The sequence below is a fragment of the Rhinolophus sinicus genome, linkage group LG07 (assembly GCF_036562045.2).
Source record: "Rhinolophus sinicus isolate RSC01 linkage group LG07, ASM3656204v1, whole genome shotgun sequence".
Classification (NCBI taxonomy): domain Eukaryota; kingdom Metazoa; phylum Chordata; class Mammalia; order Chiroptera; family Rhinolophidae; genus Rhinolophus; species Rhinolophus sinicus.
Genome location: NC_133757.1, coordinates 100,902,057 through 100,929,129, shown reverse-complemented (window position 1 = coordinate 100,929,129; position 27,073 = coordinate 100,902,057). Strand labels below are relative to the sequence as shown.

General features: G+C 35.3%; 2 protein-coding genes across 3 annotated transcripts in view; one reads left to right on the top strand and one right to left on the bottom strand.

Annotated features, from left to right (window-relative positions):
- Positions 1–23,539, top strand: part of RXFP1 (relaxin family peptide receptor 1) — an 88,427-nt gene extending 64,888 nt beyond the window's left edge. The window contains exons 7-15 of one of the 2 annotated variants that reach the window (XM_074338390.1): positions 4,894–4,965; positions 7,195–7,266; positions 11,065–11,136; positions 13,097–13,168; positions 14,036–14,107; positions 15,913–16,142; positions 17,664–18,074; positions 18,680–18,898; positions 20,786–23,539. In XM_074338390.1, coding sequence (XP_074194491.1) covers positions 4,894–4,965; positions 7,195–7,266; positions 11,065–11,136; positions 13,097–13,168; positions 14,036–14,107; positions 15,913–16,142; positions 17,664–18,074; positions 18,680–18,898; positions 20,786–21,087 — 1,522 coding nt within the window. In that variant the 3' untranslated portion in view covers positions 21,088–23,539. The remainder of the gene's footprint in view (positions 1–4,893; positions 4,966–7,194; positions 7,267–11,064; positions 11,137–13,096; positions 13,169–14,035; positions 14,108–15,912; positions 16,143–17,663; positions 18,075–18,679; positions 18,899–20,785) is intronic. The other variant, XM_074338389.1, reaches the window with a different exon arrangement.
- Positions 23,540–23,866: 327 nt separating this feature from the next.
- Positions 23,867–27,052, bottom strand: LG07H4orf46 (linkage group 07 C4orf46 homolog). Its single transcript, XM_019733139.2, has 2 exons — positions 26,528–27,052; positions 23,867–24,962 (listed from the first exon to the last, which is right to left on the bottom strand). The coding sequence occupies exons 1-2, from the start codon at positions 26,711–26,713 to the stop codon at positions 24,807–24,809; spliced, it is 342 nt and encodes a 113-aa protein (XP_019588698.2). The 5' UTR covers positions 26,714–27,052; the 3' UTR covers positions 23,867–24,806.
- Positions 27,053–27,073: the final 21 nt, after the last annotated feature.

The following is a 27,073-nucleotide window of genomic DNA, read 5'->3' as shown; positions in this document are numbered from 1 at the left end:
CTTCTCTAGACTTCCCTTTTACAAAGCAAAAGTTTTAAGCCACTGGGAGAGGGACAGAAAATCTCCCACAGCCAGGGACAGGCATAGATCCACTGCTTCTAAAGGAGAGGTGGAAGCAAAAGCACTCTGCTCCAGGGCAAGAGGCGGAAAAACCTGTCCAGCCCAGGATCTGCACTGCTACAGAGCAGTGGGTAGTGCTCACCTGGGATGGGGCTTCTTGGGCAGGGGGAACAGCAATGCTGAGAAAGCCTCCTCCCTAAAAGAACAAGAAAACAAATCCACTGTCAAATTATAAAGCAATCAGCAGAACCAGAACCAGAGATAACTCAGATGTTACAACCACCAAAAAGGGAAATTAAAATACTTATATTAATAATTAAATGATACAGTGGAAAAGGTGGACAATGTGCATGAACACGTGGATACGTCAGCGAAGAGATGGAAGCTACTAACGAGAATCAAGAATTACTTCAACAGGTTTAATAGCAGACTAAACACAGCTGAGGGAAGAATCAATGATCTTGAAGATAGGTCAGTAGAAAGCTTTCAATTCTTAATCAAAAAGAGGAAAGAGAGTAAAGGTGGAACAGAGAATCCAAAAGTTGCAGGATAATATAAAATTGTCTAACAAATGTGTAAATAAAGTTGCAGAAAAAGAAGAGAGGGAGGACAGTACAGAGGAAATATCTGAAGAGATAATGGCCAAGAATTTTCCAAAATTAATATAATACAGCAAACCATAAATCTAAGAACCTCAAAAACACCCAAGCAGAAGTAGAAAAAATAAGCAAACAAATGAACTAGACGAATTATAGTCAAACTGCTAAAAACCAAAGATAAAGAAGAAAACTTAAGGCAGCCAGATAAAACAGGGCTATTACATAGTATAAAATAAAGATAAGACAGGCAACACTAATTAAAAAAAAAAAAAAACTGGAGAGGGGTTAAGTTAATTTTGGAAAAAACAGACTTCAGAACAAGGACTATCACCAGGGATAGAAAGGGAATATCACATAATGATAAAAGGGTCAATTCAGTAAGAAGACATACTAATCTTAAGTGAATAAGCAGTTTCAAAATGAATAAAGTGACAAGCATAAAGCTATAAAGAAAAATACTTAGGAGTCAAACGATGTCACTTAAAACCAAAAAATCCACCAATATGTGGATATTTGACATTTCCAATGTGAACATTAATAAAAAGCATATAATTGATCAAAATCGTATGGTTGGAGAGAGGTAGAAGAGCAGAAAGGAAGACAGTATATACTAATTTCATCATTTCTTATAATGGGAAATTAGTAAGTATTGTTATTCCCTAAGAGAGAAAATACAGCGTACTGGGTAAAGTTCTAGTTATTAAGGTAACTGATAGAGTATACACATCTTTTTAAATATTAAAAGAAAAAAAATTTTTTAACCAAGCTGTTTGTTGAATGTTTTTTAACCTATAAAACCATATAATAATATTTTCAAATAGCAGATTAAGATCAGTATTAGATATAGCAATAAACATAGATGGGTTAAACATACCTATTAAAAAGAAAACAAATTTCAAATTGGCTCACAAAGCAAAACCTAACTCAGTACTATTTACAAAAAAATACAACTACAAATAAGTGATTGAGAAATATTAAAACTGAAAAAGTAGTCAAAAGTAAGCATGTCAATGCAAACCAAAAAAAGAAAAAAAAAAAGCAGGCATCATATGTTTTGTCTAAACAGAATTCTGGCCAATTTGCATTAATGCTAAGGAGGACATTTAATGCAATAGTGTGCAATTTTCGATAAAAAAATTACATTTTGAGTTTATATGCACCAAATTAATTCATATAACAACCAAAACAATAAAGAAAAATAGGCATACGTAGCAGTAAGAGATAATCCACCTCTCCAGTTCATGAAAGATCAAGTAAAACCATAAAAGGATATGGAGAACTAAATAACGTAATTAATGAGTTAATGCTAATTGATGTATATCAAACTGCAGTATCCCTTCTCAATAACAGAACTGGTTTATTTGGGACAGCAATGTGCCCACCTGAAATATTATATTCCCAGACTTCCCTGCATCTAGATATAGCCATGTGACTAATCTCTAACCAATGATGTAGAAGAAATATAGTATAGAACTTCTGGGAAATTGCCTTACAGAGGAAAAGGCAGACCCTTCCTTTCCTTCCTTATCCCGAAAACAAATGGATATGATGGCTGAGCTTTAGCACCATCTTGGACCATGAAGACATGGACATCAGAACGGTGAATGTGAAAGGACTTGGGTTTCTAACAACCTTGTAAAACTACCGTACTAGCCCTGGACTGCCTAACTCTAGATTCTTTTCCTTGAAAAAAAATTCCTTGTGTAGTCATGCTGTTATAGTTGGATCTCTGTTATGTGTATCTGCACCTAATCCTAACAGATATAAACCTGCAAACAAAGAATGCCCAAAGAACATTCACCAAAATTCACCATATATTTTAGGACATACACATACACAAACCAAACTCAAGGAAACAGATGGAGGGATTAGCCTAAAGCAGGAGAAGGGTCATCTCTTCCTCTGAGACTAGAAGGAGACCAGGTACATTTACAGGTAAGTTTGTAGTTGTGGGGTAGAAAGTCAAGGGCTTTTCCCTCCTTGATGACCTCAATTTTCTCTGTGAAATAGAAGCCAGAAATGTTTAAAAGGTAGGGGAGGCTGTAGAGGTTAAGGAGATTTACATATTTAAAATGCCACTAGGGGATATGAGAGACAGTTGAAAAGAAACAGGCAAGATTATTGGTGGTTTTGGTTTTTATTATTGTTGCTCTTCAGATGGAAGAACCAAATTTTCATTTTCAGCTAGTTGTGCCATGTATAAAGGGAAAAACAAGTTGTGCCATGTATAAAGGGAAAAACAAAACGATTAGGTTCAAAGACTTATAAGTTGAAAAAAAGATCTAGACAAAAGATAAGAAAAACACCCCTTATCAGCTACCTTAGCGTTTGGAGCTAGGAAACAAGAAGCAGTTTGTATGCCTCAGCTACTACGTTTGTTGCAAACCAGATCCCTCAGTAACAAGGCCTAAAACCTCTAATTTTAGTAAGAAAGCCAGAGCAAATTTACAACTTAAGGTTAAAATAAACTGAAAATGAATTAAAACTAACAATTTAATCAAAAGTCCCTCGTGTATGCCTCATGTGTGCCTCCTACTTTATGTTTACAAATTAATAAATTAATACTAACTTAAATATTTTTGCTAGCTTAATAGAAAAAAAAAAGGTTATGTAAGTAGCTAACATCAACTCACCTAAAGATATTTTGTGAGGTTTAAGAGAGCATCCCCACCTGGTGGAAGATTTGTGGTAACAGCAATAAAACAGGGAAAGGAAGCCGTCTCTGTCACTGACAACGTACATTATGAGAGGCCAAAACCCTTGGCCAAACCTAACGACCAAAAAAAAGTAGTACTATAAGTGCTTAGTTTTCCAATTTAATAGAATAATAGAAATGTGTCCTTACAAAGGTGATCTAGAATCAAGATTTAAGATTTTAATATGATATTCCACGTAGTGCAGAAATCCTGTATACAAAATGTTTGAGTTATGGTTTATCACCTCTGTTAAATATCTATAGTGATAAGAAGCTTATTCTCTGGACACCATCGATTACTAGCTTAAATTTAAAATGTTTTGTGTCCTTCACCCAGTAAATTTTGCAATCTGATGCAACATAGAAACATTCTATATCTTCTATGGCCTGACTTCAAATATATCTCTCTTGTTTTGCTCCTCTCTGGTATAAATACACCCTTTTCTTTGATTGACTTAATTTCTAGACCCCTTACCTCCAGATCTTTCTAATATACTTCGATTTGTCAATGTCAGTTTTTTATTGCAGTGCCCAAAATAAAGCTATCACAGATATGGCATAGTAGCAGAATATACTTCTATTAATGCCACCCATTGTCCCCCTTATATGAACACTTCTGTTCATATATTTGATTCGCTATTATTTCTATAGCTCTATGCGTATGTTATATGGTGTATGTTGGGGTACACTGAGTAGATTAAGGACCAGCATTTACTTTTGAAAGTATATCCCTAACCTCAGCTAACTCTGTTCTACAAACTTGCACTGTAAACCTACTGATAAGATAAAAGAGATGTCATAAAATATAACCATGAAAAAGAGACAGATAAAACAAAATTTCTGACACATGTTGCTGCTCAGACTAGGCTCCCGATGGTGATACAGCATCACATCGGAGAGGAGCTCAAGTAGGGTCTACATTCAACTCCCTGAACTCGGAATGGACGGCCAAGGGCAGCCTGTGGGCCTCCCTCTGCACTAGCCTGTGTGACAATGGAATACAGCAAACAAGGGTATTCTCAGTGGTAAAGGCTATTGAGAAATTTTTCTGGGGAGTGTTTACGCAAGGGAGGTAGAGGCTAAACATTGTTTTGGCAGTAGCAGCTTCTGTAACAATAATAGGATCTTCTGTAGGCTGCAGCAAAATAGACAGACCACTTAGACAAATGCCATTGGTAACTCTGGACAGATGTTTAATATCGTTCACTATTAAATCTCTGTTAATAAAATCGTTATTTACCATAACAGAGGTTTTCAATTTAACTTCTCATTCTCTTCACATTTCTCAGGATGACATACGGGCCCATATGAACATGTGACACAGATGTGACTCAACCAATTTTCACTATTAACACAGAAAAAGGAACATTACATATGTATATATATATTATTTCAGCTATTATGTAAGTGGTTCCATGTAAGACTCTATATAAACAGTACATGAAAAAAGATTTTATTAGGAAGCAGATAATCCTCAACCAATTTATTGCTGTCTATGATTAAAATTTAGCTTTACTATCTTTTATTTTTATGTTTCAGGGACTTTGAAGGCAACCATATCCATAATTTAAGAAATTTGACTTTTATTTCCTGCAGTGGTTTAACTACTTTGTAAGTAATGTTTCATCCTTTCAAATAATGTTATATCTCTTTACAAACAAAATGAATCATTTATGTAAACAGAAGCTAACGTAAACATGCATAGTAATTATGGCAAATGTTTCTTCTTGACTTGAAGTTTTTTGAAACTGAAGCACATGGGCAAAGTTATGAAAGTACAAGCTAAGGGTAGCCCCAGATTCACAACATACATAAATCATCACAATGACACTATTATCTGAGACATGTTTTTCTCAACTTAAGTAATACCCATTTTAATGGAAAGAGATTCACATAGATGACCTAGAATCTGTCCTTGGATCTCAGTTCGTGAAACACTAAGTTAAAGTCTTAATCTACGACAGTGTTTGCCCTTTGCAAGTCATTACTGCAAAGATCGTGGGGGTGAGTGGGGGATTAATTACAATCAAAATGAAAAAAATACTGCAGAATGTTTACACCACTGAGTATATATACTCGTAATTGTGGACACGAGAGTAAACCTTAGAAAGTTGTTGAGTATAATTTCTCCTTATGCCTCTTGGGCCTGTTTTAAATTCACATTGTCTCTTCCATGAAAGTGAAGGATGCTGGGGCTTCCTTCAATATAAAAATACAGCTGCCTCATTTGCAGTTTATTTTTCCAGAATAGTGTTTTTCAAACTCTTTCTGAACTCTTCTGCAGTGCGTTCAGCAGTCTTCAAATGCAGGATGCTCTATATTAGTCATGCAAAATAGTTCATTTTGGGTGGCCAGTTAGCTCAGTTGGTTAGAGTGTTGTGCTGATAACACCAAAGTTGCTGGTTCGATCCCCGCATGGGCTACGTGAGCTGTGCCCACCTTAAAAAAAAAATAGTTCATGTTAATTGTCCAAAGAAAACCAATTTACACTTGAAGAAAATAACTTAAATCCTCTTTTTTTGTTCTACTTATGCTGATTTTTAAAGAAACCTCTAAATGAAGCAATCATTTACGAGTATCCTCTTGGCAGGTGCTTGTGCTTTTCTGGTCCAGGGATACTAGGATAAGGTAGTAATGGTTTGGAGTGCTGGGAGGAAATAAATACTTAAGGATGGGACAATTTCCAAGCATGTCACACAATGTTTAAAGAATTGGAAATCTTTTTTCTATGAGGTTGTTCTTTATGCTAGCTCATACAAGGTCAGACAATTAAGTTCGCGAACTCATCATGAAAAAAGTGCTACATACCTCATTGCTGAATATCACTACAGTCACCTTCAAAGTACTCCCCTTGGGAAGCTATGCACGGACACCAGTACCTACAACACCCTTCAAAGCAATTCTGGAACTCTTTTTCTGGAATGGCCATCAGAGCTGTCCTCATATTACCCTTGATGTCCTGAATATCATCAAAATGTCTTCCTTTAAATATTTCCTTTATCTTCAGGTAAAGAAAGAAGTCATTGGGGACCAGATCAGGTGAGTAGGGAGGGTGTTCCAATACAGTTATTTGTTTACTGGCTAAAAACTCCCTCACAGACAGTGCTGTGTGAGCTGGTACATTGTCATGATGCAAGAGCCATGAATTGTTGGTGAAAAGTTCAGGTCATCTAACTTTTTCACGCAGCCTTTTCAGCACTTCCAAATAGTAAACCTGGTTAACTGTTTGTCCAGTTGGCACAAATTCATAATGAATAATCCCTCTGGTATCAAAAAAGTTTAGCATCATCATTGCAACAAATTCGCGAACTTAATTGTCAGACCTCGTATACATGAAAACTGTGCAGAAAGGACCTGTCAAAAGTTACAGTCGGATTCAACATCCCAAACTAGAGACCTAAATTGGTCCAGCTTAAATTAGACTTCCTTAGGCAACTCTACCCTAAATTACAAATGTGTATGAGTGATAAATATCATGTGGGGGTATTTTGTTAGACAGACATGCTACGCCAACTGAAGAACAAACTCTAAAACAGCTACCTGTGTGTATGATACTCAGTCTGTGTTCTCAACAGTTGAGATTTTACTAGTTCCCTTGCAAAGCTCTTCCTTATTTCACTTTAAAATTTGAATAATACTTCATTTTTATCATCATTAAAAGATTTGGGAAATTTAAGATCAAAATTAGATTGGGTAATTTATCATACCACTTCAAAATATTTTGATGTGAAAAATGCACTATATGTAATTACCTTTGGTTTTGCAGGCTATTAATCTCCTTTCTAACAACTCATTTATCAGTTACCTCAAGAAGCTACAGTGTATTTTTTTTTTTTTCAGGAGAATGAAGAGAAACAAAATTAATCACATAAAGGAAAATGCTTTTGCATCTCTCCAGAAACTACATGAATTGTAAGTTTTATTAAACACATATTGATAAAAATTTTCTTTCTACTGTTTCAGTTCATACTTATTACACATATATACTTTTATACATTAAGAAATACTTATTATCTCTTTTCCTAGCGTGATTTATATACACCTCAAAACACAAAGGAATTCTGATAGCTTATAAAAAGTGTACATTAAAGAAAAATGTGAAATAAATACTTGAAGGAAGTGAGGTAAAGGAAACATAGATGCAGAAAAAGAATAAAGTTAGGGTAAATTTAACAAATAGAATGCATCCTACACAAACAACTCTGTTCCACTGTTAGAGGGACAGCACATTTGTCTTTTAAGTTTCTTAAATAGTTAGGATTCAGAGACTATAAACTAAAAAGACTCCACTTTGTCGATTCTGAAACCAAAGGATATTCTTAGATCCATAAAGAAATTAGACACCGCCATGGGTAACATCCCAAGCTATAAGGATGGAAGAGAGAGATTAGTTAAATCAGCTATTTATAATGTCCCTTTTAAAAAATCAATGACACAATTCCAAAGGGCATTAAAAAAATCTGTGAGAAGCCAAAGCATTGTGGTTCAAGCACATAGGAGCTGATTGTCAGAATAAAGTATATGTTGAACAATGGATGAAGTTCATTTCTTTCAGACAATTTTTTTTTTTTTAATAATTTTTTCAGTTGGGTTTTTGCTAATGTGTGGGCTTACAACTAATTTGATTTTGTGTTTTCTGGAAAGAATCGGGAGTGTGGACAGTTTTGACCATTAGCTGGGCAGAACGTTGATTTATTAAAACATTTTCATAAAAATTAAAGAACATATCTAGAGTGTTTCTCTGGACACCTTACCTGCATACTGAGACAGGTGGAAGGAATACATATGCCTTAAGCAGGAATATGCCTCAGGAAACAATCCTGCATTCTGCTCCAAGACATAGAAACAAGCCATAGAAACCCCAATGTTTTTCCTGTAACCATTAGCCTGTAACATTTTTTGGTATACAATGCCAATCATTCATAAAATGTGCATGAAAATCTCAATGCATAGATCTTAGAACCAAGCCTCTATTGTAACAACTCCTGGTATCTGGCAATCGAACCCTATCTTCAGCACATAGGAAATTATTTTATTCTCAATAGTAGGGAGAGAGTCCTGTAGGTGATACAAAGGCATTATCTAGCCATTAAAATACAAGTTAGTCAAAGGATCCATACTTCCCCTCATTTTATCCTACTTGAAACCACTATCTGACTATAAGATGGCAATTCCTCTAAATCCTTACCCTCATGGTGGCAGTACGGTGCAGGTTTATGTGGGTACCAGCAGCCATCGATGAACATGGAACACAAACATCTTAGTCCATAACCAGTGCTATTTCAGGTTCAGAGGTAAAGGAAAGAGCAACAGCGAGGGTAACCAAGGCCAATAATTAGTTCTGCCTAAAGCCCGCCAAATCCTATATTAAACTCTGGCCTGAAAAGTCAGATTTACAGGGATGGCAATGGAATGTTTTCTAAGAGGCAGTAGTCTTAAATGGATGGGCCTAGATCGAAAATAAGAACATGACTTTCATTTTGAGAAAAGGTGGGACTACACTCTGTGCCCCTCTAGGTCTGATTTCATCAACAGAGTTAAGGAGGACAAATAAACTGGCAATAATCAGGATTCACTTGTCACAGTAGACTTTTGTTCTAGTGGCAGAAAAGCTTTGCCATGTGCTTGAATTCATTTGTGCTTTTATAGTTAACAATTCTAGGTGATAATGTGTTTCCCGAGCCCATTCAGATATGGCTCTTGAGTCCAATTAAGTTAAGACTAACTTTCCTGAGCTGAAACTGAAAAAAAAAAGGTCCTTTCATATGTCACTTAAGATCTGGGCCCACAGTATTCCATTGCTTGATTCCTGATGTAAGAACTATATGTCAGAATTTGCTCTGTAGCCAAAACCAGCACTCCCACCAGGAACTGTCGCACGATATTGAAGTTTACGTATCCTAGTGGACTACTCTAAATCTGTTTTTCACGTCGTCTCACTAACATGATCGATGTTTTTCTTGGCTTCCCATCCAAGGAACTGGAACTGCCGCCACTTTTACCTAAATATGAAGCAGACAGATTCAGTCTATTAATAGTCTCCTAGTTGGGGATAGAAAGAACGGCTAGGCCGAATGTGTTGTATACCTGAAACCAATATAACATGGTATGACAACTATACACTAATAAATTTAAAAAAAGAAAAAGAAAAGAACAGCTAGTCCAAAACTAAGCTAGATACTGGATAGCCCAAGATGAATAGGTGTAGTTCTTACACTCAGAGAACTCACATCCTTCAGAAGCGGAGCACGTATGTACAGAAATATAATGTGACATGTGACATGCTATGATGGAAGTGTGCACGCGGAGTATGTGGGAGAACAGAGGAGAGAACGCCTAACCTCCCTCCTCACAGAGGAGTGGCATTTGAGCAGCATTTGGAAGAATGATGAGGAGTTCACCAGCAGGACAAGAAGGAAAGCTTATCACAGGCAGAAGGAAGCACCCACGCAAAAAAACATGGCGGTTAGAACACTGAAGTGCTCTCCGGCCGTGGTGAAAGTCATTTTGGCTGAATAGAAAGTGGTAGAAAATTAAGCTGGAAAGATAGACAGTGGCAAAGCATTTCAATATTTAAAGACTTTTTAAGCAGTTTCTATTTTATCTTTTAGGCAACAGTGAGTTATCAAAGAATTTAAAGAAAGGGATGGAATTTTGGAAAGATTCCTTTGACTATCACATCAGAACAATTTATCTTCATAAGTCATTCACCCACAAATATGTAAATAATGAATAGTCTCGAGGTTCAGGTGACAGTGTGAAAATAAGACATTTACAGCAAAGACATTTAGGATATTTATTAGATTATATTAGATATTTATTTTTAATTTTTAAAAACTCAATCTAAAACTATCCTTCTCTTCCAAGTTGAATAACCTAACTCTTGACTTATAAGAACCAATTTACATAACAAAAATATCTATGCTGCCTCTCCCTGTGGCAACTAATAGGATTTGGAGATGGACTGGGAAAATGGGTAGACTTTCTGTTGGCATCTCTTGATCACTATGGAGAATTCAAGCCTATTGAAACATTATTTTGTTCAGTAGAATCTGAAGCCTTTCTCATGAGAGCTGCCACTGTCAAAGCAACCACAAGAGCAACTATGGTCAAAAATCTTCTTACACCTAAGCTACAAGGTCATACCATATTAGGCAATCCAACCTCTATACATACATAAGCTAACACACAAAATATCCTGCCCTAGGTGTATGCATGATCCAGTAGATATCAGCTGTGAAAGAAACCTGCTCCTGAAATAATGCACTTGAATTTTAAAATCATAATAAATCCAAGCAAAAGAAAACTTAAATTTCTAAACCATATTTCTACTCTAATATGGCAGGAAGGAAAGAAGGAAAGAAAGGAGGGAGGGAGGGAGGGAGGGAGGGAGGGAGGGAGGGAGGGAGGAAGGAAGGAAAAAGGAAGGAAAGAGGACAATACATATATTAATTGAATTAGAAAATTGTACCTATGTGAACCAGATCAAACACCATCAAGTATTCGTATTTGTCTCTGAGGGAGTAATGAAATGGGATATTTTTATCTTTTCCCATTTTCACTCCCTTTTTAAAAAATTTTAGACTTCTGGTAATTAATATAACTCATTAATAGCATTGTTGAAGTGGTGTAATGGTTTCCTAGTAAATTGTAGAACAATAAATAAAGTCTTAAGAAACTAATATGACATGTTTGCAATTATTTCCCTAGGGATTTAGGAAGTAATAAGATTGAAAATCTTTCACCGCATGTATTTAAGAATCTGAAGGAGCTCTCAAAATTGTAAGAATTTTTTCACTTCATTTCTTTATTTTAAAATTTTTTTTATGTTTTAAATTGTGGTAAAATATACGCAAATAAAATTTACCATTTTAACTCTTTTTAAGTGTACAGTTCAGTGGCATTAAGTACATTCACATTGTTGTGCATCTATCATCACCATCTATCTCTAGAATATTTTTATCTTTCCAAATTGAAACTCATACCTATTAAACAATACTTCTCCCTCACCCCCACACACATACTAACATCCACCACTCTATGTTCTGTCTCTATGAATTTGACGACCCTAGGTACCCCATATAGGTGGAATCATACAATATTTGTCCTTTTGTGACTGGCTGATTTCACTTAGCATAATGTCTTCAAGGTTCATCCATGTTGTAGCATGTGTTAAAATTTCTTAGTATTATTATTCTGAACAATAATATCAAATTGTTAATTATATTTAATTTTATAATTAATAAATTAATATTATTGTTCAGAATAAAATCCATTGCATCTATATACTATATTGTGTTTTTCCATTCATCCACAGATGGAAATGTGGGTTTTTTCCAACTTTTAGCTATTGTGACTAATGCTTCTATGAACATGGGTGTACAAACATCAATTCAAAATCTGGCTTTCAATTCTTTTTAGTGTATAGCCTCAGAAGTACAGCTGCTGGATCATATAGCATGTCTTTCCATTTATTGGTGTCCTCTTTAATTTCTTTCAGCAACATTTTGTTTTCAAAGTACAAGTCTTTCACCTTTATTCAGTTTATTCCTGAGTAGTTTATCCTTTTGATAGTATTATAAAATAAATTGCTTTCCTAATTTAATTTTTGGATTATTCATTGTTAATGTATACAAATGCATTTGATTTTTGTACATTGGTTTTGTATTAGGGAACTTTGTTGAATTTATTAGTTCTAACAGTTTTATTTTGTGTGTGTATCAAGTCTTTAGGGTTTTCTACGTATTAGATCATGTCATCTATAAACAGAAGTAATTTTAGTTCTCCCTTTCCAATTTGGATGTCTTTTATTTCTTTTTCTTGCCTAATTATGTGGCTATGACTTCCAGTAGAATAGAGGTGGTGAAAGCCGAATCCTTGTTTCTGACTTTAGAGAAAAATCTTTCAGACTTTCACCACTGAAGGCTCTGCTCTCATGTATGGCCTTTACTATGTTAATATAGTTTCCTTCTATTCCTAGATTTGTTTCTTTTATGCAACTCATTTTTCATTGTCATTCTTCCTCTCTTTCCTTTTCTTTGTAATCACCATCTCCCAGCAGCATTCCCCTCCCCCACCTAACTAATGGTCTAATCTAGAATAAATTTCTTAAAAGGAGAACTTGCCCTGAGAAGCTCTCTTTAATCAATGATTCTTGTTTCAAGGTGGTGTTTCACAAAAATTCTGAAATTTTCTACCTTTAAATTTGGCTATACTGTCACGCTAGACTACCTCTTTGTTCCTAGCTATATAGCCTTTTATTTATCGTTTTATGTCTCACAAATTGCTACTATAATATGCCACTCTTTGATGTACGATTTATGTAAAAAATATTAAATGTGATTCTATTCATTCCACTTTTGACGAAATAAGGTTATTTTTATTTAAAGCACAGCTTATCCTAGGTAAAATGTGAAGTGCGTGTGGTTTATCTCTGGGTTCCCTACCTCTTGTCTGCTAGGAGCCATTTCTTAACAATTTCACCTTTATGCTCAAGTTGTCTTAACTCTTTATCACTAACACAATCGTAGAGTACTTACTAAGAGCCAGGCACTGTTCTAAGTGTTTTTCTTATCTCCATTAATTCATTTAAATGTTCAATGAACCCGATGAGGGAAGTGATATTACTGTACTTTTTTTGTTAATGTTTAAAAGTAACCCAAAGTCAACAGATACATTTTCTCTTTACTCAAGCAGTTTCTAGAAATGACCTATTGTTGCTTTGTTTTTTAAAAAAATACAGGAATCTTTCCTATAACCCAATCCAGAAAATTCAAGCAAATCAATTTGATTATCTTATTAAACTCAACTCCCTGTAAGTATACACTTATGCAGATAGTTTTATGATGAAATTGTTATTTATATACTAATAGCTAATAAATTCTATAAAATAAGATTTACAGAATTTTTCAAATGAGAAGCTCTATTTCCAGGATATTAGTTAAGCTCCACCAAACCATATAAGATGAATGCTTGCTGGACTGTGAACAAACAGATAAGCTATTATTTTTATCTTATGTATTTATAAACTAAAAATTAGGTAATGAAGAATCATTTTTATATTTTTCTGTAATCACCAGGAGCTTATATTGGATTGTTTGCTTTGATCCTCTGAAGGCATCTGTGCATATTCATTCCTCCATTAGCTCTGAGTTTCTAAGAATTTATATAGCCATCTTTATCCCAAAATGGACTATTCTAGATTATATAAATCATTACTGGTACCTCCCCCCCACCCCCGCAAAAAAAAAAAAATATTCCAGGGGCTAAGAATTGCATTTCATTTAAGTGTTCCCTCAGTAAAATGACATTTTATTGGAAAAATTTTATTTAAAAATTATTAGAAAAATTTCAAAAAATGTAAAACTCCTCTGCTATTGTAATATTGTTTAAAAGGTAATAATTGTTCATTTATTCCACAAATAGTTACTGGAGTAGTTCCAGTGCACAAAGCATTGTGCCATGATCTGTGTGGATCCAAACAATTCAAATAAGGGAGACATATGTGTACAAATAGAAACAAAGAGGAGTTGGGAAGTGTCTAGGGCGGGCTGAATATGAATTGTTTGGCTCAGAGTAAGTGTTAACTAACAGCATTTTATTAAATTGTCTTTCACATAGTCATTTTATTATATACCTTGTGTAACATATATTATTCTGATGATTAATTTGATATTTTTAGCAGCCTAGAAGGAATTGAAATTTCAAATATCCAACAGAGGATGTTCAGACCTCTTCTGAATCTCTCTCACATGTAAGCAGATGTGTTTCTTGCTCTTCCCCTTGATTTTGATCTTTTATGTTTCCATGTGTTTGCACTAATACATCCGTACCCAGTGCACCCAATCTAGTAACATGTCTACTGACGAATTTGCCTAAACAGTAATTAACTCTTAAAGTGTTGATATTGAGTGGGGTGATATTTAGTTTTCCACGGTGTGGTAGAATCAAAGGAGAGTTTTGCATGTTAGCGTGGAGGGAACCGTCTCAGACTTGTTAAGTTCTCCACAGCTCTGTTACCATAGCTATTATTGTTTGCCTAAGAGCTAGTAATTTGCTTCATCTGGTATAAGCACCACCAGATGAAGAAGTAGGAATTTATAAAAGCAACATAAAATAATTATAAATAAAGAATTTCTATAAATGGAGGAGGGTAGGGAGAAGTTCTCCTAAGGAGAACATGCCTGCAATGTCAGGGCATGATTGGAGCAAGTGTGTACTGATACGGTGGTAAACTTTGAAAAAATCTTTTATTCCAATAGTATATCTCATTATACCATGGATTCCATGACTTAGAAACATTTTCTTTAATTCGGTGTAATCTTATATAGCAGGTATTGAAACGATCTCTTTGCCTGGGTAACTAATTCTCAATAATTTAGCAAGTGTCATGTCAGCCACCACCACTCTATAATCTTGCTTATATTTTAAATCTAACACAGCACACTCTGTTTTTGTCTTCCAAATTCCTCAGAGGGAATGCTTATACAAGCTTCCTTGATTAAACACAACATAAAACACTCTTGACTAAATTAAGCAAAGCAGAGTTTATTGGAAGAAAATGGTGTAGCTCACAAAATTCAAGAAACAACTCAAAAAACAGACTTGAATTGAGCAGAAACCATGGTAGATCTAGGGACCCAGGCAGCAAGAGTTAAACCACAGGACGGTATACTACAATTGTCGAGCTTTTATCTGGTATTACTGAAACGCTGTATACTCTAAAGATCATTTACATTTTTTGCCAGGGTACATGGCTTTAGAGGCAATTAGATCTAATTTGAATCCCAATTTCGATGTTTATTTGAAAATTGCCTAGCAAATAATTTGCCTTCATTGAAGATCCATCTCCTCCTGGTGATAGTAATACCTACCTCATGGAGTTGATAGCAGAATTTATTCCTGAAACAGAGAAAATGCTCAATAAACAATGTTGGTGTTGGTGGGGACACAATAGTAATTGCTGATTATCCAGGTGGTGTCTTTATCAACAGGGAGGTCTCTATTGATGAAAGAATTCACTCAACAAGTATTATTGAACACCTTATTATGTACCAAAATCTAGTGTGAGAGCTAGGCATCCTACCAAGTAGTCACAGATCACACAACTTCTATAATAGAAAAGCCATGAAAGCGCAGAGGAGAAAGCACTTACTGAACTGTCTCAAAAAGCAAGATCAGTTGCAGCAACAGTAGGAGTGATGTAACCAGTGCATTTACATGGACTAAACACTAAGAACACACAGAAAGTTTCCGTGTCTGATTCTCTTGATCACATGCGAACAGGATATTTATATTCTCAGATATGTCTAACCCTTGGGTGTTCATTATGCCTATTTGCTGCTCTCACCCACACATTCTTTTATTATACAAACTAAAATCAAGTTAATGAGAAGTAAACTGAAGTTTAAAGCCTCAGCTGCCATAATGTTTTACATTCCTCTGAGTCTCGTATTCAGACATGTTCCTTCTACTGAGAAAATGCAGAAAATAAATATTAATGGATAATGACATTGGATTCCATTTAAAATCTCATTTTACCTTCTTTCTGTCCATTAGCTATTTTAAGAAATTCCAGTACTGTGGATATGCACCCCATGTCCGCAGCTGTAAACCAAACACTGATGGAATCTCGTCTCTAGAGAATCTCCTGGCAAACGTCATTCAGCGAGTGTTCGTCTGGGTTGTGTCTTCAGTTACATGCTTTGGAAACATCTTTGTCATTTGCATGCGACCTTATATCAGGTCTGAGAACAAGCTGCATGCCCTGTCAATCATGTCTCTCTGCTGTGAGTATTTCCTGGTTAAAGAGGAATTATAGTTGTGAAATACAGAAAAGCATTGCTATTAGAAAATAAGGAAACAAAGTAGAACTATGCGATTTTTAAATTTGTCTCCTTTTTGCTCATGTGTTGCTTTCACATTCACTACAATGAAAATAAAATTAGTGATAAGAAAGAAAATAAGTTTTTAAAGCAAGAAAACTCAATCACTTTACATAGATTAATGAAGCTTTCATTCATTAGTTTTGTCTCATAAAGAAGTATGAAAGCAAATGTATAAAATGTTTTATTATAAATAAAACCTTTTATGGTCACATTTTTTTCATAAAGAGCTGTATTTACTTTTTTGTTTGCATGTCCAGTTCATAGATATTCAGTTAACAGATAGTTGTTTTTCTAGTCTCTGAGCTACTAGAATCTTTTCCATTCATAATTTGAAGTATTTAAGTAAGAAAATGTTTTTAGGTCGTGTAAAGTTTTTGAAATGTGATTTCAAGGTATTATGTTAGTGAAGACTACAAAAAAAAATAAGCAAGAAATCAGTCTTCAGGGTGTTTATAGTGGCCTATAATTTATCCGTATTCCTCAAGCAAGCGTCAATCTACATAATGTTCTCCTTTTTTATGTGTGCTGCCCCATGTCTCACCCCAATCTCATGCAAAGCCTAATGTCTAGCTGGATTTTTTTGCATTGCAAACTGTGTAAGAAACAGAACTCAGAAATTGTTTACTACTTTGTATTGTTAGTTACAAAATTTTGAGTATGCTCAACTTCCCTGGTGAAAGCTTGAATATAACTGCAGTGTTTAAGGATCAGGATCAGCCTTATGATTTATACAGTGATGTGATTTTAGGAACTTTGCGTAGAATCTTGAGAACCTAAAATGAGACAGAGAAAGATATAAAAATGGAAAGTGACAATCACAGCAAACAGGTTTGTTTAGGCCAGATCTTGAATAATGTAAGCCCCCCTAAATTGTACTGAATGCAAAGCACTTCATAATTATTCATATCTTCTAAATTATGGGCCTCAAAATTCAGAGTCATTACTCTATCACAGCAACTGCTAAATTCTTTCCTCTGGGATTTTGTATGATGCCCTTAGCTTGTTAAACTGGGAGAATTTCAGTGGAAGAGGTGAACCAAATAGTAGCATCCCCATCTTTATCCCTAATCAAATGCTCAACATAATTGTATTTTATTCATTTATTCAGTACTTCTAGGTGATGGGACTTGAATGGATCACAGAACAGACAATATCTCTGCTCTCACAGACTTGTAGGTATATTAGAGGAAAACAGAGAAATTATTACATTTTAGCTGTGGAGGGAGCTATAAGAGTGGTTCTCAAAGACAGTTGAAGAAGTCCTTACTCATAAATGAATTCTTAGAATAAAAAATTAGATCCCCCCAAGATAGAAGAAACTCAGCAATTTCTTTTGCTAATACTAAAAGTATTACTGCTTATTGATAATTCCATTATGCCTATTTATTTCTCTAAATGTGTGAAATTTCCTGTTCCCTATAGGTGCCGACTGCCTAATGGGAATATATTTATTTGTGATTGGAGCCTTTGACCTAAAGTTTCGTGGAGAATACAATAAGCATGCACAGCTGTGGATGGAGAGTGTTCATTGTCAGCTTGTGGGGTCTTTGGCCATTTTGTCCACCGAAGTATCAGTATTACTTTTAACATTTCTGACATTGGAAAAATATATCTGCATTGTGTATCCTTTTAGATGTTTAAGACCTAGAAAGTGCAGAACAATCACAGTTCTGATTCTCATTTGGATTATTGGGTTTATAGTAGCTTTTGTTCCATTGAGCAATAAGGAAATTTTCAAAAACTACTATGGCACCAATGGAGTATGTTTTCCTCTTCATTCAGAAGACACAGAAAGTATTGGAGCCCAGATTTATTCAGTGGCAATTTTTCTTGGTAAGAAATTATGTATTATGTATTATAAACTTTTTCATTCAATTGTTATAGTAAATCACAATATGAATCTCATTATACCTTTTAATATTTACAAATTTTTATTTCAGATCTTTTAATCAGTTTTCCTCAATGACATTGGATGTAGAATCTATTAAAATCCCCCAAAGGGAATTTTTTTCTAAATTTCTCTTTATCATATAAATTCCAACATGATGCACCTTAATAAAAGACAAGACACTAAACACTTTTATTTCATGCATTCATCCTAATAATATTAAGCAAAATCTGTTTTAACTCTGCCTTTATAATATGAACAAATTCAAAGTAGCAATGTCAGTCTTTGGCTTGAGCAGACATACAAGTATTTTCTCTTGTAAAAAAAAATTTTACATGTAACTTAAAGAAACTGAATTATAAGGAAAAAAAAACTAGAAAGATCAAGTTAATAGGCCCAGGATATTCACTGAATCATTATAATCTAATTTTAATATGCCTTATGGTCTTTGTGTTTTCTCCTTAATAATAACACCTAACCGTATGATGTGTTTTATTTGTTTTGAAAGAATGTTTATATACATGAATAATAATCTTTGTGTTCTCAATAGGTGTTAACTTGGCAGCATTTATCATCATAGTTTTTTCCTATGGAAGCATGTTTTATAGTGTTCATCAAAGTGCCATAACAGCAACTGAAATACAGAATCAAATTAAAAAAGAGATGATTCTTGCCAAACGGTTCTTCTTTATTGTATTTACTGATGCATTATGCTGGATACCCATTTTTGTACTGAAATTTCTTTCACTGCTTCAGGTAGAAATACCAGGTACTTTTTTTTTCTTTCTATAAAGAAATAATATCTCTTTCTGCAGTGTTCTTCTAAGAAAGAAAATTAAGGTCCTTAACATTAACTCATTTCAAGAATTATAAGTCAGAGTTGTATGTACTTCAGTCTGTTCATCAGTAAAATGTTTACTGCAAGGATGCTGTTGAGTTCTTTCCACAATGCCTAAAAGCATAATTACAATTAGAGCAAAGGAACAATAACTCAAATAAATTACACTCAATGTGTTGAAATTCTGGTAATCCCATGCTTAAGATGACCAGAAAAGAAAACAGGTCAAAACGATTATCAAATAATTATTTTATTGATTTCAGAAGGTAAGAACATTTTCTTCCCAGAATGCAATTGCATAGCCCAAAGCAATTCAAATAACATTACCCCAGAGTATGAGAGATGATAGAAGGAAACACTCTTGATATTTAAAAATAATGTGCATCATACTGATTAGGATGCCTATTATCAAAAACACAGAAAATAAGTATTGATGAGGATGTGGAGAAAATGGTACTCTTGTGCATTGCTGATAGGAATGTAAAATAGCACCGATGCTGTAGAAAACAGTATGGTGGCTCCTCAGAAAATTAAACCGAATTACCGTATGGGCCAGCAATTCCACTACTGGGCATACACCCAAAAGAACTGAAAGCAGTAAATCACACAGGCATTCATACATGTTCATAGCAGCATCGTTTACAATCGCCAAAATGTGGAAACAACCCAGTGTCAACAATGGATGGGTGCGTGAACAAAATGTGTTCACAAAATTTAATATTATAAAGGGAAGAAATTCTGATACATACTCCAGCATGGATGGACCTCGAAGACATTACGCAAGGTGAAATAAGCCAATCACACAAGGACAAACATTGTATGATTCCATGTCTAGGAGGTAACTAGAGTAGCCAAATTCATAAAGACAGAAAGTTTGTAATTGGTGTTCTCAGGGGTTGGGAGAAAGATGGGATGGGGAGTTATTGTTTAATAGATACAGAGTTTCGGTTTGACAAGATGAGAAAGTTCTGGAGATGGGTTGTGGTGATGGTTGCACAAGTGTGAATGTACTTAATGCCGCTGAACTATATACTTAAAAATGGCTAAATGGTAAATTTATGTTATGTATATTTTACCACAATTTTAAAATGTGCAAAATCCTGTTCACTGTATGCATAGTGCAGTATATATTCACATATAAAAAACTGATAATTTTAATTTTGTTTTATCCCATGGTTAGCAATGATAATATCTTACATTTTATAAGCAACAAAGGAAGATAGCTTTAATTAAATTATAATAGAAATCTGAGTATTTGGTAGTTTCGTACATACCACAGTGATTTTTTAAAGATAGGTTTACCAAAGATGTTTTTACTGAAATAAGTATCTAGTCAAAAGCCTAAAAGTGCATACCTATTTTTAAAACCAAATAACCAAAAAGAAATTTATTAAAGATAAGTCTATATATTCTAAGCAATACTATCTAGTAATTATCTAGTACTATCTAGTAATTAAAACATTTGGAAAAAAGTATGATTTAATACTAAACAATATTGTTTTTCCTAAAATGGAATCATATTATGATATGTAATCACTTGGTAGAAAATATTCCTACCTAATGAAATACTTTTGTTGACATGTTCATAAAAGCTATCTAGCAACAAACCCTGTTTTTTTGCAGCACCAGCACTTCGTTCAAACACTGGCACCCTGGAAAGTCATCCTGGAAAAACATATATACTTGGTATTCAATTATATGACATGAAAGGGAAAAAATAAAGACTCAAAAGGGGGCTGGGATAGAAACAAGGAAAGGGGGGTTCTATACCTTGCAGACATCCATAAACACTAAAACTATTTCAATTTTTTCTTGCAGGTACCATAACCTCTTGGGTCGTGATTTTTATTCTGCCTATCAACAGTGCTTTGAACCCAATTCTCTATACTCTGACCACAAGACCATTCAAAGAAATGATCCATAAGCTTTGGTATAAGTACAGACAAAGACCTATTGACAGCAAAGGAAGTCAGAAAACATATGCTCCATCATCATTCATCTGGGTGGAAATGTGGCCACTGCAGGAGATGCCACCTAAGTTAATGAAGCCAGCTTTTTTCACAGACCCCTATGATTTGTCACTAATTTCTCAATCAACCAGACTCAATTCCTATTCATAACTGACTTGGAACCCCATTTCTACACAGAGAATGCTGTGGGATGCTTCTTGATGGATTTATTAGTATAAAATGAATGTCACAAAATTAATAATTTATAATAATGGCTAAAATAAATTAGCTCTCAAAGACATGAGGTTATTTGAGGAAAATCAAAGTAACTGATGCCCATATAAAAGGAAATAAATTATATTGATAATGTGGATATACTAGCACATATTTTGCATAGGAAATTAAGAAATCTATTTCAGAAAGATTTTTTTTTTTTTTTTTTTTTTTGCATTTATTGAATACCCACTAAGTACATGGCACTGCAGTAAAGTCTTGGAAGTAGACAGCATAGAACCTTTACAGTTTTCAATTGTGTTTAACTACAACAGAATATACAAAGTTCATCTACAGCTCCTAGTTTAAGGTAGAGCTTTGTCTGTCATGCATATCAATAAGAAGCACGGACACTTTTAAATGAAGATTTAGGGTTTAGGAATATTCAGCTATAATAGTGTCAGAGAAAATATGTTTGCAAAGTACAGGTATTCTGTTTTAAGAATTCATCTTAATGCTCTTCAAATCTTCATACATTTATTATTATGAAAAAGATGCTGATATAAACTCAAAGCAGCACTTCTCTGTCATTTCCTGCCCAGTTGTCTTTGTGCTTTAAATGGGAACCACCAAATGGTATTGGAAAAAGAGGAGAAGTATTGCAAAGGGTTGAATCAGAAAGCTAGGATGAGGATAGACATTTCCATCAATGGAACAGAATTTGAGAGTCCAGAAATAAAACACATTTACAGTCAATTGATTTTCAACAAAGATGCCAAGATAATCAAATTAAGAAAGAACAATCTTTTCAACAAATGATCCTGGGACAAGTGGATATTCACGTGTAAAAGAATGAAGTAGGACTCCTACCTTACATCATATTCAAAAGATTAATTCAACATGAATCAAAAACCTAAATATAAGACATAAAAGTCATGGAAGAAAACATGGGTAAATCTTCAAGACCTTGGATTTGGCAATGGATTCTTAGATATGACAACAAAAGCATGAGCAACAAAAAAGAATAAATTGCAATTCATCTAAATTAAAAACTTTTGTGCATCAAAGCACATTATCAAAAAAGTGAAGACAAACTACAGAATGAAAGAAAATATTTGGAAATCATATATGTGAGGAGGATTTAATAACCAAAATATTTAAAGAACTCCTACGACTCAACAAAGACAAGCAACTCAATTAAAAAATGGGCAAAGTACTTGATCAGACATTTCTCCCAAGATATACGAATGGCCAATAAAGCCCATGAAAAGATGCCTAACATCACTAATCATTAGGAAAATGCAAATTAAAATCACAGTAACACTTCATACCTCCTAACAGGGCTGTAATGAAAAAATAAATAATGTGTTGACAAGGATGTGGAGATTGAAACCCCTTCCACGTTGCTGGTTTTAATGTGAAATGGTGTAGCCACTGTAGAAAAGTTTGGTGGTTCCTCAAAAACTTTATAGAATTACCATATAATCCAGCAATTTCAGTCCTGGCTATAAATCCAAAAGATATGAAAACAGGACTCAAAGCGATACTTGTATGCACATGCTCATTGCAGCATTATTCACAGTAGCCAGAAGATGGAAACAACCCAAGTACCCGTCAACTGATGAACAGATAAATAAAATGTGGCATATGCATACAATGGAATAGACATGAAAAAGAATGAAGGTCTGACACATGCTACAATGTGATGAATGTGAAATAAGCTAGACACAAAAGGACAATACTAGAATAAGCAAATTCAGGGACAGAGTTTACTGTATGTGGGAGGGTTGGGATAGTAACGCCTGAGAAGTGGAAAGTATCTTGGGCAAAAAAAACAAAGTTCTGAAATTGATTGTGATAAACAACTATGCGATTATACTAAAGCCATTGAATTCGTACACTTTAGATTGGTGAATTATGGTATGTGAAGTATTAATATATCTCAATAAAGCAGTTGAAAGGAAAAAGAGCTAGAATGCACACATTCGGGAACTTAACTTCAGAAGGAAAGGTCTATACGTACATGTTTTACTCTAAAGATAAAGTAGTTGTCATCAAGAGATGGATTTACCTTCTGTTTGCCTGGACAACCAGATCGTAAGATACTAACATTTTAGCTATTCTTCTGGTCTCTAACTGAGCTATAAGAATTTTTTTGCTTTCATAATTTGAAACCTTTAAACAGGAATAAAATATTTTCAAGTAGTTTTAAATACACCAAAAATGTTTGAAACATGAAAATACTGGAATCAAAAACATATTTATTAAGTATATAATTGTATAGATGTCTTTCGAAAATAAATTACCTGAAATTTAATTCTATTAAAAATATGGATTGCTTCGAGTCATTTGTTCTTACTTGGAATGATTCCAATAAGTTTTCTACACGAGGAATATGGTACACTTTCTATAAAAATCAGAAATTAGTAGACTTGGAGTTATCACTTTGTGAGGGGTGTAAATGTCTAATCATTATGTTGTTTTGTATACCTGACACTAATTTAAAAAGTATTCAAAAAAAATCAGAAAATAGAAAGCTATAATTCTGCTTATATTATTCAATTCTCTACTTAGACTATAATTTTTAAAAAGCTTACAAAAATGAAAATACATTTAAATTATTTTATAAGATTATTTTAAGATTATTTTAATAAGTCTTACTACTAATATTAAATAATAGGATAGAAAATTATTTTTCTTAAAAAGAATATCTAAACCCGAAGAAATAGAAATAAAATTTGCTTTTAACAAGAGTTTATTTTTGTACATTTAAAAAACTGTACATTTTTAAAAACATATAAAAATATTTTTCTAATGTCAAAATACACATCTCTTTGTTACAGGAACATACTATATGCATTATCTTTAACTTACAAAAAAAATTAATCAAGAACTATGAGCTAATATGCTAAACGAAATTATTCTTTACCCATCCATTTGTCCCCTTTCATAGCCCAATTGTAGAGCCTTAGAATACAGTTCTGTACACACCTCCATATCTACAAAGAATTAAGATGCCACATCAAAAATGTCTAAAGTTACATAGTAGAGAATTAGTTGGCTTAATCGGTGACAGTGACATAAGCCACCAAAAAAAGCAAGCAACAATTAGATACAGGACAAGTAAAAGAGAACATTGTCAATGAGGTCAAATAACATGAAAAAATCACATCATTTAAATCTGATGCATTAAAAACAAAGTAACTTCTTGTTGTGTGATACCATTCTAGGAGCTGGGGATATGGAAGTAACTAAGATACAATGATTGGTTCCAGTGAACTTAGCCTAATGGAGCTGGATCTGACATTGCTAACCTTAAAGTTCCCTTTCTTGGTCTGGAAAATGAAGCTTAACTTCAAACTCTGCCATTCTTGGTATCTTCCTGCAAATCAAATAGAATCATGGTTTCCCAAGTCTGCTACTGGTAGTAACACTGTGGTATTATAGCTACTGATACAATTAACTTTCATAAAAGATTCTATGAAAGTTTAGAGGACAGAAAGTATTAAGATAAATACCGGCCAACTTCAAAAATAACATCAGTATACATCAGTATACAAAAGTGAAATCAAGAAAAATTTCATTTTGAGTATACAGAACTACTGGAGATTATCCTACTATACATATGGTACGTGTCCAAATATAAATGAGGAAGTATGAGTTATTACACAGCCTAATCAGTTGTCAGTCTTCAAAGAATCATAGCCTTCTTTCAAGAGGTCCCGCCATGTTTTAAGGAAACGTGCATTTTCTGTACATTTGAAGGCAAGCTCTTCCACTTGAGCCGATACAGCAGATGTGGCTTCAAGAAGTTTGGTTAATGAAAATGCTGCCTGAAATTAAAAAAAAAAAAAATGTCAAACAGTAGAAGTCTATTTTTTAAATTCTCATTTTATAAGTAGTCTAAAAATAGCTTAAAACCTCAAACCCAATGCCCAAGTTATTTTAAAGTTCTTTAAAAGTTAAAAATCTTCAAACTAAAACACCAGCTCTTTCAGGGTACCCAAGAAATTCTTTAATATGAAGTAAGCTTTGAGGAAATAAGTCTGCTTGAAAGATATCCATTACGTACGTCACGTATGAAACATGACAAGTCAGGGTTTTGGTTTTGTTTTCAATTGAAAATACACTGGAATCTCATGTAGTTCAAAAAGATGACTTGGACCCCTTGACACTAAGTACCAGAAGTATCTGAAAGGCTTCATCAGAAGCAACTCTTGATATTTGGGTAACAAGGGCATTGTTCACTATTTCTACCTGTGAATACTTTGGACCAGGAAAATGTATAGACCAAAGAACAGATACTCTGAGCTGACAAATAACAACAAAATCAAAACACATGCTGAAAATATCCAACTCTTGATGGAAAACTCACTTCTTAATCAAATGTTTTCTTCACCTACGATATAAAAATAATTGTTCCTAGGTAATACATCAGCACTCCATTCTACATATTCACTTAAGACCAGTCTTGTCTTGTTCAGCAAAATTTAGAAGCTGTATCAGCACTTTATTCATCTTAAAAAAAAAACCTAAAAAAAACCGAATACTTGTTGAGCCATGACATCATCGAGCTCTTTCCCGACTTTCCAATTTGCACAGGAGGGGTCTATTCCACAAAGTTCTCCCAGGAAGATTACACCCTACGTCTTACCACTTGACCCACTCAAGAGACTTTAAATACTGTGACCCCCTCCGGTGGTGTGTGTGTTAGCCTTGCAGATGAGTGAGTGTGTGTGTACACGCGCGTGCGCGCCAGTTTCTGGGACTCCTAGATTCAACAGAAAGCAACCAGACCAGGCGTTCTAGCAACCATAGGAAGGGACATGTGACTACACGGTTAATGAAACCGATCTGGGCTACAGGGGCAGCGACCAACCCCTCCAAATTGGGTGCAGGGCCAAAGCAGGCCTGAAACTGGCAACAGGCCTGAGACTGGCTCTGGGCAGGTGACCAACTAGAACCGCGAGCTCTCGCGTCCCACCGAGAGAAATCACAGCCTGATTTGAAGCACCCCCAGACAGCAAGGGCGAAGGATGAGAGGGCAGACAGAGCCAGCACAAGTCCGCTCTGTAGAGCTGAGTGGGCTCGGGTTACAGCCGCTGATTGAAACCAGAAGGCCAGGCAAAAAGAAAACAGTGAGGGATGGGGCGGGTAGAGGCATAAGCCCTAATTCCGCAACACTAAATATAAAGGCAGAATCCTGCCGGACGGGGCCTCCGGTCGCAGGCTTCCCCCACCCCACTCCCCAGCCCACACCCGCAGGGGAGAGAAGCGCCAGACGCGCCAGGTACGGTGTGCGGACACCTTGTCAGTCCCTCCCCGGCCCGACCGCAGTCTGTCTGCCGACAAGCACCGAGTGGGGACGCGGGCCCGGGACCTGTCGGGCGATACTCACGTCTCCGATCTGCAGCTCCACTTCCTCCAGCAGGTCCACCGTTGGGCCGATGCTCCTGCTCGGAACTGGCCAGTCTAAACGTACTGGGACACCAGGGGAAGATGCTGCAGCGGCATCTGAATACGAGGGAGAGAGGGGAGGCGGCGGGGGCTGCGAAGAAACCTGCACCTCCTCAGGGTCGGCCATGGAGAAGGGTAGGGACGGTGGAATCCGAACTTAGTTGCCGAACCGACACCAACTGCCTTTCAACCGCTGGCGCCCAAAGCCCAGAGGCCCTGCCTCCTCCCACCCGAAGTCCCGCCCCGTCTCCTTGTGGATGTCTGCCCAATGCCGCTAAAACGGTTCATTTTTCCGGGACAGCCAATCAGATGTCGGTTAATTTATCTTGGGCAGCTCACTGCTCCTGCGCAAAGCTCCATGCCTTGCTTAGAAGGCACTTCAGCAGAAGACTACAACTCCCAGGATGCCGTACGTGTCACTCCGTCTCCCACCGTTTTCCGGTCGTGCGCGTTGTATTATGGGATTTGAGGGTTCCTCCCACCCCAC

Bases quoted from the DNA above. Each gene is read 5' to 3' on its own strand.
- LG07H4orf46 (XM_019733139.2), bottom strand. From the start codon at position 26,713: ATGGCCGACCCTGAGGAGGTGCAGGTTTCTTCGCAGCCCCCGCCGCCT. The intron at 24,963-26,527 runs GTGAGTATCGCC...TTTTAATTTCAG, and splicing joins TGGAGCTGCAGATCGGAGAC to GCAGCATTTTCATTAACCAA.